This window comes from Salvelinus fontinalis, chromosome 8 (genome assembly GCF_029448725.1).
Source record: "Salvelinus fontinalis isolate EN_2023a chromosome 8, ASM2944872v1, whole genome shotgun sequence".
Lineage (NCBI taxonomy): Eukaryota > Metazoa > Chordata > Actinopteri > Salmoniformes > Salmonidae > Salvelinus > Salvelinus fontinalis.
The window spans coordinates 5,687,746-5,703,806 of record NC_074672.1 but is presented as its reverse complement, the minus strand read 5'-3'; the positions used below and the strand labels follow the sequence as shown (position 1 = coordinate 5,703,806).

At 40.5% G+C, this 16,061-nt stretch overlaps 1 protein-coding gene across 1 annotated transcript in view; it reads left to right on the top strand.

The window, feature by feature from the left end:
• The window catches only part of LOC129860421 (cadherin-related family member 1-like), a 95,301-nt gene extending 80,210 nt beyond the window's left edge, over positions 1 to 15,091 (top strand). The window contains exons 16-17 of the mRNA XM_055930809.1: positions 9,359 to 9,613; positions 12,661 to 15,091. Coding sequence (XP_055786784.1) covers positions 9,359 to 9,613; positions 12,661 to 13,275 — 870 coding nt within the window. The 3' untranslated portion in view covers positions 13,276 to 15,091. The remainder of the gene's footprint in view (positions 1 to 9,358; positions 9,614 to 12,660) is intronic.
• The last annotated feature ends 970 nt before the right edge of the window (positions 15,092 to 16,061 follow it).

Genomic DNA, 16,061 nt, shown 5'->3' with positions numbered 1-16,061 from the left:
CATTCACCTTTTATGGTGACAATAACTTCATTACTTGCTGTATACTTTGGCAGCATTGGAATTAGACCGTATCTAAGGAAATAGCAACGCATGGTGAACGTGATCAAATGTCTTTGAAGGGCTTGTCAGAATGTTTGCTTTTGTAGTGACATTTATTGTATCTAAACGACAAAAACAATTGTATATTGTTGTGGACCTGTAAACAGATAGTTTGAATTCCATAGTGTTTTGCATTTACTTTTTCCAGACCCTAAATAGGCTATGCTGCACTGCCTGCGAATTCTGAAACATTGTCTACTCAGAAAAAAATGAAAACAACAGTAGACCTACTTAAAGTGGTAGCCTATACACTTCAACTGTCTATTCACCTGTTAAACTGTACTGCATGTTATAAACTGGGCTCCCTTTTGAATGCAAAAAACTTGACATTATAATATCTAATAGGCACAATGAGAGATGCGCATGGTAATTCTACCAGCTCTCACAGTCTCACATCAGAATTAGACAATCATCCATGTTTCTTAAATGTCAAATTTCGAAGTGTTGAAGGTTAAGATTAGGCGTTAACCTGTTTGGGCTGCAGGGGCAGTATTGAGTAGCCGGATAAAAGGTGCCCATTTCAAACGGCCTCGTACTCAATTCTTGCTCGTACAATATGCATATTATTATTACTATTGGATAGAAAACACTCTCTAGTTTCTAAAACCGTTTGAATTATATCTGTGCGTAAAACAGAACTCATTTGGCACAAACCTCCTGACCAGGAAGTGGAAAGTCTGAAATCGATGCTCTCTTCTAGGGGCTGCTTATTAAAGTCCTTGATATTTATTCGTTTAGATGCACTTCATACGTCTTCCACTAGATGTCGACAAGGAGTGAGAGAAGAAATGGAGTGTGTAACTTGATCTGGACTCGAATCATAGCTCTTGGCATGACGTGTCACCAGTTTCCTGTTTTCTGGAGAGCGCGAGCAGGGACCTGGATTTGCCTTCTGATAAGCTGCCGTTATGGACGACTAATATCTCCGGCTTTGATTTTATTTGATACATGTGACAATATCATCGTAAAGTATGTTTTTTCAATATAGTTTAATCAGATTATTGAAATTTTTTCGGGAGTTTTGCCGTGTTCCGTTCTCTTCCGTTTGTTGACATGGAGAGATTCGCGCCACTTGGCAAGTGTGCTTGCTAAATCGAGAGGGAAAAAGGCCGTTCTAAATCCAAACAACGATTGTTCCCGACAAAGGACCCCTTGTACAACATTCTGATGAAAGATCAGCAAAAGTAGGACCCATTTTATGATGCTATTTCATATATCTGTCGAACATGTTGTGCTAGTCGTTTGAGCCCAGCTTTAGGGTACTCTCTCGCTCTACCTAAGCTGGATGTCGTAATGAAGTTATTTTTAGAATTCTAACACGGCGATTGCATTAACCTGTTTGGGCTGCAGGGGCAGTATTGAGTAGCCAGATAAAAGGTGCCCATTTCAAACGGCCTCGTACTCAATTCTTGCTCGTACAATATGCATATTATTATTACTATTGGATAGAAAACACTCTCTAGTTTCTAAAACCGTTTGAATTATATCTGTGCGTAAAACAGAACTCATTTGGCACAAACCTCCTGACCAGGAAGTGGAAAGTCTGAAATCAAGGCTCTGTCCTAGGTCCTGCCTATAAATGGGCATGATACGTATTAGTATACATGCACGTCATACACCTTCCCCTGGATGTCAAGAGGCAGTGAGAGAAGAAATGGAGTGTTTATCTTGGTCTGAAGTGGAATAAATCCTCTTGGAATGACGTGTCACCCATTTCCTTTTTTCAGGAAGGCGCGAGAAGGAACTGGGGATTGCCTTATGAAAAGCTGTCGTTATAGGCGACTACTATCTCTGGCTTTGATTTTATTTGATACATGTGACCATATCATCGTAAAGTATGTTTTTTCAATATAGTTTAATCAGATTATTGAAATTTTTTCGGGAGTTTTGCCGTGTTCCGTTCTCTTCCGTTTGTTGACATGGAGAGATTCGTGCCACTTGGCTAGTGTGCTTGCTAAATCGAGAGGGAAAAAGGCCGTTCTAAATCCAAACAACGATTGTTCTGGACAAAGGACCCCTTGTCCAACATTCTGATGAAAGATCAGCAAAAGTAGGAAACATTTTATGATGCTATTTCATATATCTGTCGTTCATGTGAACTAGTCGTTGGCGCCCAGGTTTTGGGTACTCTCTATCTATACCGAAGCTGTATGTCGTAATGAAGTTATTTTTAGAATTCTAACACGGCGATTGCATTAAGAACTAGTGTATCTATCATTTCCTATACAACATGTATTTTTTAGTTATGTTTATGAATAGCTATTTGGTCAGAATATGTGTGTCAGAAAAAGTGTCAGAAAAATATCCGGACGTTGTGGGAAAAATATGCTACGTTAGCACAATGTATAACCACTGATTTCAGCTCTAAATATGCACATTTTCGAACAAAACATAAGTGTATGTATAACCTGATGTTATAGGACTGTCATCTGATGAAGCTTATCAAGGTTAGTCAAAAATTATATATCTTTTGCTGGTTTGTTACGATCGCTAACCTTTGCTACTGGGAAATGGCTTGTGTTTCTGGCTATTGTGGTAAGCTAATATAACGCTATACTGTGTTTTCGCTGTAAAACACTTAAGAAATCAGAAATATTGGCTGGAATCACAAGATGCCTGTCTTTCATTTGCTGTACACTATGTATTTTTCAGAAATGTTTTATGATGAGTATTTAGGTATTTGACGTTGGTGTCTGTAATTATTCTGGCTGCTTTTGGTGCAATTTCTGATTGTAGCTGCAATGTAAACTATGATTTATACCTGAAATATGCACATTTCTCGAACAAAACATAGATTTATTGAATAACATGTTATAAGACTGTCATCTGATGAAGTTGTTTGTTGCTTAGTTTGGTTGGTTCTTGGTTAGTTAGGTTGACTTTGTGCATGCTACCTGTGCTGTGAAAAATGTCTGTCCTTTTTTGTATTTGGTGGTGAGCTAACATAAATATACGTGCTGTTTTCGCTGTAAAACATTTTAAAAATCAGACATGTTGACTGGATTCACAAGATGTGTACCTTTCATTTGCTGCATTGGACTTGTTAATGTGTGAAAGTTAAATATTTCTAAAAAATATATTTCGAATTTCACGCCCTGCACTTGAAGTGGCTGTTGCCATATTATGGCCGGCCTTGGGCTTGCAGCCAGAAGAAGTTAAACCTCTTGGCGCTCGGATCCCTTTAACGGGATAATTTTTGTAAACAACCGCTGAATTGCAGAGCGCCAAATTCCCCCCAAAATACAAAAAATATTTACTTTCATGAAATCACAAGTGAAATATACCAAAACACAGCTTAATTGTTGTTAATCCACCTATCGTGTCAGATTTTGAAAATATGCTTTACAGCGAAAGCAATCCAAGCGTTTGTGAGTTTATCGATCACTAGACAAAACATTACGAACAGCTAGCAGCAATGTAGATTGGTCACGAAAGTCAGAAAAGCAATAAAATGAATCGCTTACCTTTGATGATCTTCGGATGTTTGATCTCACGAGACTCCCAGTTACACAATAAATTCCAAATAGTATCCGTAAAGTTCGTAGAAACATGTCAAACGTTTTTTAGAATCAATCCTCAGGTTGTTTTTAACATAAATAATCAATAATATTTCAAACGGACGGTAAACTATTCAATAAAAGCAATAAAGAAAATGTCAAGCTACAACTTTCGCTTGCATTAACTAATTGAAGGACATTCAGCTATCCACTGAAGCTTTTTGATAAATCTCGCTCATTTTTCAGAATAAAAGCTTGAAACTATATCTAAAGACTGTTCACACCCTGAGGAAGCCATAGGAAAAGGAATCTGGTTGATATCCCTTTAAATGAAGGAAAGGCAGGCAATGGAACAGGGATTTTTCCAAATAAAATGCACTTCCGGGTTGGATTTCCTCAGTTTTCGCCTGCAAAATCCGTTCTGTTATATTCACAGACAATATTTTGACCGTTTTGGACACTTTAGAGTGTTTTCTATCCCAATCTGTCAATTATATGCATATTCTAATATCTGAGCCTGAGAAATAGTCCGTTTACCTTGGGAACGTTATTTTTCCAAACATAAAATTTTTGCCCCCTAGCTGAAAGAGGTTAAGCTTGAGGCCCTGGGTCTCAACCCCACCCTGTGCAATTGGGTCCTGGACTTTCTGACGGGCCGCCCTAGGTGGTGAAGGTAGGAAACAACATCTCCACTTTGCTGATCCTCAACACTGGGGACCCACAAGGATGCATGCTCAGCCCCCTCCTGTACTCCCTGTTCACCCATGACTGCGTGGCCATGCACGCCTCCAACTCAATCATCAAGTTTGCAGACGACACAACAGTAGTGGGCTTGATTACCAACAAAGACGAGATAACCTACAGGGAGGAGGTGAGGGCACTCGGAGTGTGGTGTCAGGAAAACAAACTCTCACTCAACGTCGACAAAACAAAGGAGATGATCGTGGACTTCAGGAAACAGCAGAGGGAGCACCCCCCATCCACAGGACAGCAGTGGAGAAGGTGGAAAGTTTTAACTTCTACCGCCTCAGAAACCCGGATCCGGGAGCACCCCCCACCTCCCCCACCAGTAAAAAAGCTGAATAGCATAGCTAGCATAGCGTCACAAGTAAATAGTAGCATCTAAATATCATTCAATCACAAGTCCAAGATACCAGATGAAAGATCCACTTCTTGTGAATCCAGCAATCATTTCTGATTTGTAAAATGTTTTACAGGGAAGACACAATATGTAAATCTATTAGCTAACCACGTTAGCAAAAGACACCATTTTTCTTTGTCCACCATTTTTTCTCTCCACCAGTAGCTATCACCAATTCGGCCAAATAAAGATATTGATAGCCACTAACCAAGAAAAAACCTCATCAGATGACAGTCTGATGACATATTTATTGTATAGGATAGGTTTTGTTAGAAAAATGTGCATATTTCAGGTAGAAATCATAGTTTACAATTGCACCCACCATCACAACTCGACTAGAATAAATACAGAGAGCAACGTGTATTACCTAATTACTAATCATAAAACATTTCTTAAAAATACACAGCGTACACTAATTGAAAGACACAGATCCTGTGAATCCAGACAATATTTCAGATTTTCTAAGTGTCTTACAGAGAAAACACAATAAATCGTTATATTAGCATACCACATGTGCAAACATTACCCCAGCATTGATTCACGGCAAAAAGAGCGATAGCATTATCACCACCAAAATGTATTAATTTTTTCACTAACCTTCTCAGAATTCTTCAGATGACACTCCTGTAACATCATATTACAACATACATATAGAGTTTGTTCGAAAATGTGCATATTTAGCCACCAAAATCGTGGTTATACAATGAGAAAAGTAGCCAAGCTGGTCAGAAAATGTCGGGCGCCATATTGGACAGTGATCTAGTCTAATGCATAAATATTTATAAACTTGACAAAAAAATACAGGGTGGACAGCGATTGAAAGACAATTTAGTTCTTAATGCAATCGCTGAATTACATTTTTTAAATTATCCTTACTGTTCAATACAGGTTGCGCCAAAGCGAAGCTACCCCAAAGAAAATGGCGGCATAAGCGTTTAACATTTTTCGACAGAACAACGATTTATCATCATAAATAGTTCTTACTATTAGCTGAACTGCCATCAGAATCTTGGGCAATGAATCCTTTCTCCGGTCTAATCGTCTTTTGGTCGAAAGATGTCCTCTTGTCCCGTCGAAATGGCCACTAACGTTCACCATGTACTAGAAAAGTGCCCAGCTCCTCGAAGTGCGTCACACAGAAATACCATAAAATCGCCCTAAACGGATATAAATTGCTATAAAACGGTTTAAATTAACTACCTTATGATGGTTTTAACAACTATAACGAGTAAAAACATGACCGGAGATATATTACTGGCTAAACAACAGCTTGGAAGGAGGCCAGTCCGACGTCCATCGTGCGTCAGGCGCAGAGACGAAAATAAATGTACTTCCGGTCATTGGTCTTTTATACAGGCCCTGATTGCGCAATCGACTCCAGTCAAAGTGTCACCACTTACTGACATCTAGAGGAAGACGTAGGCAGTGTTTGTATCCCCATAGCATTCACAGGGACCTTAAAACTGACCTGGGAACAGGGGCCAAGATTTCTGAAATCTCACTCCCTGTCATGAAAAGTGCTGTAGAAGGAGTTCTGTTTCACTCAGAGACATAATTCCAACGGCTATAGAAACTAGAGAGTGTTTTCTATCCAACAATAATAATAATATGCATATTGTATGAGCAAGAATTGAGTACTGGGCAGTTTAATTTGGCAACGTCCAGAAAGAAAAAGTGCTAACAGCTCCCCCTATTGAGTAGAGGTTTTAAGTTCCTCAGCGTACACATCATGGACAAACTGAAATGGTCCACCCACACAGACAGTGTGGTGAAGAACCTCAGGAGGATGAAGAAATTTGGTGTGTCACCTATAACCCTCACAAACCTTTACAGATGCACAATTGAGAGCATCCTGTCGGGCTGTATCACCACCTCGTATGGGAACTGCACCACCCACAGACACAAGGCTCTCCAGAGGGTGGTGCGGTCTGCACAATGCATCACCAGGATCAAACTACGTGCCCTCCAGGACCAGTGTCACAGGAAGGCCAAAAAGATCATGAAAGACAACAACCACCCGAGCCACTGCCTGTTCACCCCGTTATCATCCAGAAGGCGAGGTCAGTACAGGTGCATCAAAGCTGGGACCGAGAGACTGAACAACTTCAAGGCCATCAGACAGCCATCACTATCACAGAGAGGCTGCTGCTTACATAAAAAACTCAAAAGCATTGACCACTTTAATAAATTGATCACTAGTCACTTTAATAATGCCACTTTAATAATGTTTGTATATCTTACACTACTCATCTCATATGTACATTATATACTGTATTTTATACCATCTATTGCATCTTACCTATGCCGCTCGGTCATCGCCCATCCATATATTTGTATGTACATATTCTAATTCCATCCCTTTAAATTTGTGTGTATTAGGTAGTTGTTCTGGAATTGTTAGAGTACTTGTTAGATATTACTGCACTGTCGTAACTAGAAGCACGAGCATTTCACTACACTCGCATTAACACCTGCTAACCATGTGACCAACACAATTTGATTTGATGTATTACTTTCAGGTATGTCAAGCTAGCTTACAGAGTATCTATAAATAAATAACTAGCCAGCTAGCTTTGTACCCATGGATTGTGCACCTTCCATTGTTTAGCTAAGTAGCTAACTGGTTGATGTTTTTCCTTTTGTAACCAGAGCAGATTAAAGCAACATTCTCCTCCACAAATGCTGTTTACATTGATATCCATACTGGACGAAACAGTTAGGGACCTCATGGGCACCCTTAACTTTTTCCACTTAACCCTTTGAAATGTACCAATAAACGGGTGTGATCATTCTATAGTGGTCCCTGCAGCGTAAGCTCAAACCGATGTGATTCAAAATATTATTTATAATGTCCAGTTTCGATTGACGCTGTTTTTTCACAGAAACAATTTGCACAAACACAATACTTACAAAGTTATGTCCTGAATGTGACCAGTTTATTTTTGGATGCAATGTTCAGACATTCACAGAAGAATCAATAGCATAACACAATCATCCAAACCGGAAATTTTTATCTACATTAGTCCTAGAGCTAACTGAGGCAATTTGACTGGTAAAGTCATGGGTACATTCACAATGGCTGCCTGGTATTATGATGCAATAATTTCCACTGTAATTTTGCATGTTCTATCAACTGTTGCTGGATTGACATGGTCATGTAGAATGTTATTTCAAATGATGCTAACTGATGTGACTCATGCATTGGAATGTATATATTTTTTTTAAATCAGTTGAGTTGATTGAAGCACAGATTGAAGTAGCGACGTGCATGCCTCACCCACCTCAGGATCTAGGCCCGGTTTAAAAAAACAAGATCATTTCCCCATTACCTTTTCCCTTAAAGTTTCCTTAACTTTAAGTCAGTTGCACAAAACATTTGAAGGTGAATTTCATCCTTAAATTAACATTTTCACGTGTGAGTTCTAAATACCTCTAACGGTCGCCCCAGAGTGAGTTGTTTTGTGCACATAATGTCAGAATGCACTCACTGTTCCAAAATGTTATCGTTACACAACAGGACGGCTTTACTGAGCCAGACAAACTTCTCTCTTGAAAGAGAGCCCAAACACTTCCCCAGTGTTTTTGCAGATCAAGTATGCAGACATTTGCACAGATGTTTACGTTTTCTGGCACATTTTCTGGCTGGCCCTCACATTGCCTTTATTGTTGTTTTCCTTACAAATAATAACTTTGGACATGTGTGCGTTCCTATCAAAGTAAGTGCCTTATTTTCTGTCATTTCTGTGTTGTCGTTTCTACTGTAGCATATGTATGGAGCATAATGTTTTTACAATTTTATTCACATGTTTTCAAGTACTATTGACAAATAATACCTTCCGATTATTGCATGGATTGTAATGGACACCTATGTGTGTGTAAAATATTTTTTTGAAGGTTGTACTGATTATGATGAGCTAATGCTAAGCTATTTGCCAGCAATGTGTGGCGCCATGTTAGTTGCCATTAGACAAAGCATTATGGGTGTCACATAAACATCTGTCAGCCCAAAGATACCATAATGAGGTGAAGGAATGGTTCACTCATCTTTCGATTAAATTAACCCCCTTCAACATACATACTGCAAACAGACCAAACTCCTCGTCACTTTTTCTTATCTTTGTTTGATGTGAAAAAACAAACAAAACTACTATCGTCGGATTACCTTAGATTTTTAGAAAGTGTTTTACTCAATTATTTCAATCAATGGGGAGCTGACACGTGATGTGATGAATTGTAAATAGTAATTGTTATTAGCTAATTGATATTGTGGTTTCTGTCAGCCGAGAGTTAGCGGAATATGACTGCTTGTGTTACGTCAATCTTTCCAGGGTTAGAGATTCCCAATCCATTCTATTCATTTAATTTCTATGTCTCTGCCTAGCTTGCATCATGGCAACCACGCACATCTAAATACAACACAATTTAACTCAACTCAACTCAATTCAACACAACACAAAGGAAGTAGATTTGCCTTTGGCCTCAAAAGGAACATATGTGGAAGTCTGTTATGATGGTTTTGCAAACTACTTTGAGAGCAATGGACAATATTTTCATAAATGTGCCAGCACTATTGAGAAAAACGGTATCTCGTGTGTCTGGTTTATGTGTAATGTGCCAACAGGCGCAAGATGACGATGCAGAGGGGCCCAACAATGTCATTGAGTACTCCATCATGAAGACAGACCCGGAAAACATCTTCGACATCAACGCAGACACGGGCGAGATCAAGCTCAAGTCCTACATCAAGTCTATGGACATCGTCCAGAACATCACCAAACAGAATGACTGTACCTGGTCTGTGGTGGTCCAGGCCCAAGACAGAGGCTCGCCCTCCTTCAGCACCACCACGGTGGTCAAGATAGACATCACAGAGGCGGTAAGAGACAGTGGGAACATCTCCAATGACACCTATTTCATTTTACAGGGATGAAATTAAACTTGGAATATGCACATGTAACTCAGTTTTTGTGTGTAGATGATGCATCAATGGAGATTTAGAATGCAATGGGAGATTTGCACGAAAGTCTCAAGTTAGGACTTGTCTCTGGCACACTTTAGTGGCTCTGGTCAAAAGTGGTGCATAGTTGCTTTTAGTCAAAAGTAGTGCACTATGGGCCTCCAGAGTGGTGCAGAGGTCTAAGGCTAGAGGTGCTAGAGGCGTCACTACAGACCCGGGTTCGATCCCAGGCTGTGTCACAACCAACCGAGACCGGGAGACCCATGAGGAGGCGCACAATTGTCCCAGCATCGTCTCGGTTAGGGGAGGTTTGACATTGCACTCTAGTGACTCCTGTGGCGGGCTTACTTCGGTCGCCAGATGTACAGTGTTTCCTCTGACACAATGGTGCGGCTGGCTTCCATGTTAAGCGAGCAGTGTGTCAAGAAACAGTGCGACTTGATAGGGCAAAAGTCATGAATGGGGCATAATAGTGGTTTCGGTAAAAAAAATAGTGCATGGGAAATGGATAACGTTACAATAAAATTGTAAATTAAAACAGCTAGATAGCTGTAACGGCGGTCCTCCTCCTCTTCAACCGAAAAGGAGGAGTATTGAGGGAACCAAGGCGCAGCGAAGTTTGAACACATATTTATTTAACAAAGACACAAACTTGTATAAACTAACAAAACAACAAAACGGTGAAGACAGACCTATACGACGAACTTACATAAAACAATAAGAACGCACGAATAGGACAATTAGACTACACAAACCGAACAAACCGTAACAGTCCCTTATGGTGCAAACAATTACACAGACACGGAAGACAATCACCCACCACGAACACTGTGACAACGCCTACCTAAATATGACTCTTAATTAGAGGAACGCCAAACACCTGCCTCTAATTAAGAGCCATACCAGGCAACCCAAAACCAACACAGAAACAGAAAACATAGAATGCCCACCCAACCTCACGTCCTGACCAACTAACACACATAACAAACTAACATAAATAGGTCAGGAATGTGACAATAGCTTACTTACAGAACATCTATGCACACATACTTTAGCTATCTAGCTAACAGTTTTGGCTAACTGCCGGGTGAAACAATTCACTTAGTGATCGGCTATGAAAAACCAACTGACATTTACTCCTGAGGTGCTGACTTGTTGTACCCTCGACAACAACTGTGATTATTATTATTTGACCATGCTGGTCATTTATGAACATTTGAACATCTTGGCCATGTTCTGTTATAATCTCCACCCGGCACAGCCAGAAGAGGACTGGCCAACCCTCATTGCCTGGTTCCTCTCTAGGTTTCTTCCTAGGTTCTGGCCTTTCTAGGGAGTTTTTCCTAGCCAAAGTGCTTCTACACCTGCATTGCTTGCTGTTTGGGGTTTTAGGCTGGGTTTCTGTACAGCACTTTGATATATCAGCTGATGTAAGAAGGGCTATAAAATAAATTTGACTTGAAATTTGATTTAGTTAGCTACCGCACCACTCTTTGCTAGCAAAAGTATTGCTGCCTCCAAAACTGATAAGGTGGCTCCACTAATGTTTACATTTCGACGTATGTGACATATCCTCATTCCAAGCATACTACTAATACTATCTTTGGGAGCCTCATGTGTGAGCCAGTGGGATGCTCACTGCTTGAGTAACCCAATAAGTTTTGATGCAGTCTTTTTCAGATAAAAGGTTGAACTCAATGCGACAGAGGCATTGAGCCATTGGTTTTAGTTTGATCAAATCTCCACTAGTTAGCTATCCCCCTAGCTAGCTGGGAAACACAACACCACACGCAGCTCAAACCGACTCACACGCTCACTATATGCTATAACCATGTAATAACCAGGGCATAGAGATTTTCCTGGTCAGACCACGTGCTTAGGAAAAACTCTTGGCCCTAGTGATCACAAATAGTTGAAGCTGCTCAATAGAACAATCCAACTGAACACAGAAATCCAAACCCACTATATCTGTTTGTTTTTTTGTTTTTTTTAGGTTTCCACTTTGAAACATCCCTAAACTATTCCCGAAATTATCTAAACTTCTCTAAATGCCAATTTTGTATTTTCAGGTCAAATCCAGATTTTTCTCCTACTTCCTGAGCCTCAAGAAGCATCCCGCAGCTGTGTTTGGGATTTGTTTTAGTGTTGTCACCTTCACCATTGCAACGACTGTCCTCATTTCCACCCGCATTTACTGCAACACTTTGAAAAAGTCTGTTGTTCAACCTCAGGGCAAGATCAGAAAGATTATACGGAGGCCTGTATAATGCCATAAACAAAGCTTGCCTTGAGATCATCCAGCAGTCTTGGTGTCCCCCCCATATCATTGCACTAAGACTCTTACTGTTTGTATGTTGTCTTGGAAGGACACCTGTATTTGTGGCTGGTCATTGTACCATAGCGCATGATTTGTGTCTGTGAAAGAGTACAGGAGCACAATAGAATATTTTGATCACTCATTTGAAATGAAATGGAAATCCATGATAAACGTTATGGATGAACTGTAAACTCATAACATTTCATTTGCAATTGTGACGCTGCATGGTCTCAGTTAATAATGGGTGCCCCATCTAATCCTTCTGATCTTGTCTCAATCAAAAAAACAGTCAATGGGGCAGGAATTATCATTTCAGACAAACTCAGACTAGAATTTTGCAGATCCACGTTTTGCAGACAGATTGTGTTTGCACTGACCAAGCGTTGGTAGACGTATTTGGGGATTTGTTATTCTAATGTAGTGTAATGTTTTCACACTGTGTAGCTAGCTTAACACGTGTGGATTTGGCTGTGGTGGTCTGGCAGTTTAAATGTATTGTAATACACTCGGTGTCCCAAATTTCCATAGCCAAATGGCAACACACACAGAACCACGTAAGGTAATAACAACTAGGATTTTCCCATGTATACTTGCAGTCTCCCATTTCAGTCCAATGGACATGACTGTGTCTCTCTGTGCTCTTTTACAGACTCAACTCAGGGGGCCTTTGGCATCCTTTTTCGTGCAGAGTAGAGACAAGCCTTTGCACATCTTAGCCATGATCGCTGGTGTCATTAGTCTCATGGTTGTGGTGACAGTCTCCATCTCCACCATCATGTTCATGCGCAACAAAAAGTCCAACAGGATCCTGCCCCACCGCCGCATCCGGAGGCGAAACAAACCACCCGTGACCTTCAAGTTCCCGAACCCTGGAGAGAAACTCCTAATCCAAGAACCAGAGGTCATGGTGGGGGACAACGTCAACTGTAGCAACTGTAACATAGCGAGCGGACACCCTCTGCCTCCAAACCACAACATGAATGTGGTGACTGGACACCATTGGTCTCCAAACCACAATGTGAGCATGGTGAGTGGACGACATTGGCCACCACCACCACCACCGCCCAATGCCCCTGCCCTTCCCCCACTGCTCCTTGGAGGGAGGCCTGGGGACAGACAGTGGATGGTACCGACGGTATTGGGCACAGTAGCACAGATCAAGCCTAAGAGGAACAGGAACAGACCAGTTGACAGTGTGAACGCAGCACTGGTGTCTGAGCTCAAAATTAGACTGGACCAGAGGAGGTTGGCAAACTGCTCTTAGGAGAGCGAGAGAGTGAGTGTGTGTGTCTGCTTGTGAGTATTGGTGAGTGGGAGTCATGATACTCAATGAAAGATATAATTCATACAGCAACTTTCAAAGTGCTTTATGTTGTGTGTGTAGAAGTCAAACACCAATGTGTAGAAGTCATCAGCTGTTTTTTTTTTTTTATTGACAAAAACGTGATCGTCTGTGCATGCGTGTCTTTGGTTCAAAGTCTGTTCAAATCAAAGTTTATTGGTTGCGTACACAGACTTGCAAATGTTATCACCGGTGCAGCGAAATGCTCACATTTCTAGCACCAACAGTGCAGTAATATTTAAGAATACAATCACAATACACACATAATCCAAAACAAAACCAACAAACAATTAGAAAGTTCATATTATGGACTGGTGAATCTCTGATGCATTCCTTCTGTTCTAGGTAATTTCAGGTTCTTATAGCTTACGTGATGAAGTCATGGACTAGATCTCAGGACAAGGCCGTTATTTGGCTTCTGTCCAAGCTCCTTACAAGAGCTTTTATGACACTTAACCTGACTAAAGGGATCAGTGGAGAGAGGTGAACTCGTCTGATCACCTGACAAAGAAGATCAACAAGCCAACTGCTTGGGAGTCGAGCAAAATGCATCTGAACACGTTAAGGCAGGCACGTTTTGGGGTAAACCAATCACATTGCTGATAATTTGTCACATCTGCCATCTAATTTCATCTCTTTGTGTGGTGCATCTCTTTCCAATTGGATTCTCATTTATAGCCCAAAGACAACAAAAAAGCATATGTAAATATAAGGAGTAGAGGAAATTGTGGATTTTAAAACCAAACCAGACATATCCCTTGTAATGTGCATCCACTTACATCTTGAGACAGCCTTTTAAAGCAATAATTGCATATGTCCTTTATTATCTGTCTAGGGGTTAGAGATAAATATGGGATTGGCCAAAGGGATCCAAGGACCAGGATGGTGGTGTTGCTGAGGAAACGTTTGGGTATTTACTGTAAGGTGGCTAAAGGATTAGGTTTATTACCTTAGTAATCACTCTGGAACAGTGTTATTCACTGCCCTCTCCTGGAGAAGAAAAGGAAGAATATATTAACCCTTTGACGCATACAATCACACATTTGCGATCATTGTTGACTGGTCCCTGCAGCGTACCATCGTAAATATGCGATTGGAATAGTAACAACAGAACGTAGCTATGATAAAACAAACACGTCTAAACAGCATTGTCTGAAAAGCATCGACACAATGTTTTGTTTTGATGGGAAATAAAGCTCTTCACAACTTTATTCCTCAATTACACCTTTTATTGTAAAAGATAAATACGAATTTCGTCATCAAAACAACACACGGAACACATCCACACCCAAACTCATTGCATAAACCAAGTTAAATAACTTGTTGCCCTGACAATAAAATACACATAAGTTAACGACTTAACAGCTAGATTTGTTTACAATGTACCACATCTCTGGTGAGCACAAGGGAGAAATGTAATATTGTTTAGAAAAGAGATCCGTGTCAGCTAAGCTAAGAGCAGCCATGTTTGTTTGTTGATGCAAATAAACAAAGTCAAAGATGGCAGCGCCCATTGCCTGAAGAATATTAACTTAGTTTGGCCACTTTTTGGATATTACAAATCTCCGAAGTACTTGTTACAGTGTATACAAGAACCGGAGCACATGACTTGACAAGTCGTTTACCATTTTTTACTTTATTAAAAAGCAAGTAAGATCATCACACCAAATAGAAGTCTACTGCCTTGCTGAACCATAGCTATACAGGGATAAAGCCATTTTAGGGGGTTTTGTGGAGAGGGGGGTTCATTTCATTTGTGGGGGGGTTTCAAGTCCATGGGGGGTAGAAATGTCGATTCAACTAGTAAGTCCAACTCAGGAACTCGTGCCTCTTTCTAGAGCTACGACATTCCGACTTGAATATCACTGATGTTATGATTTGACCGTGTTTTTCCAAGTTCCCAGTTGTTTTGAAAGCACCATAAGTCAGTCGTGAACTATCCCTTCACCTTGTTTTTTATAGCATCTTTGGTCTAACAGATGCTTACGTGACAACCAGAATGCATTGTATAATGTCAACAACATGGTGCATTCGGGAAGTATTCAGACCCCTTGACTTTTTAAAAACATTTTGTTACGTTACAACCTTATTCTAAAATGGATTATATAGATTTACACACAATACCCCATAACGGCAAAGCGAAGACAGGTTTTTAATCTACATTTTTGCAATTAAAAATAAAAGAAAAACTTATTTACATAAATATTCAGACCCTTTGCTATGAGACTCAAAATTGAGCTCAGGTGCATCCTGTTTCCGTTGATCACCATTGAGATGTTTCTACAACTTGATTGGAGTCCACCTGTGGTAAATTCAATTTATTGGAAATGATTTGGAAAGGCACACACTTGTCTATATAAGGCCCCACAGTTTGACAGTGCATGTCAGAGCAAAAACCAAAACATGAGGTCGAAGGAATTGTCCGTAGGGCTCCGAGACAGGATTGTGCCGAGGCAAAGATCTGGGGTAGGGTACCAAAAAATGTCTGCAGCATTGAAGGTCCCCAAGAACACAGTGGCCTCCATCATTCTTAAATGGAAGAAGTTTGGAACCATCCAATACTCTTCCTAGAGCTGGCCTCCCGGCCAAACTGAGTAATCGGGGGAGAAGGGCCTTTGTCAGGGAGGTGACCAAGAACAGGATGGTCACTGACAGACTTCCTCTGTGGAGAAGGGAGAACCTTCCAGAAGGACAACCATCTCTGCAGC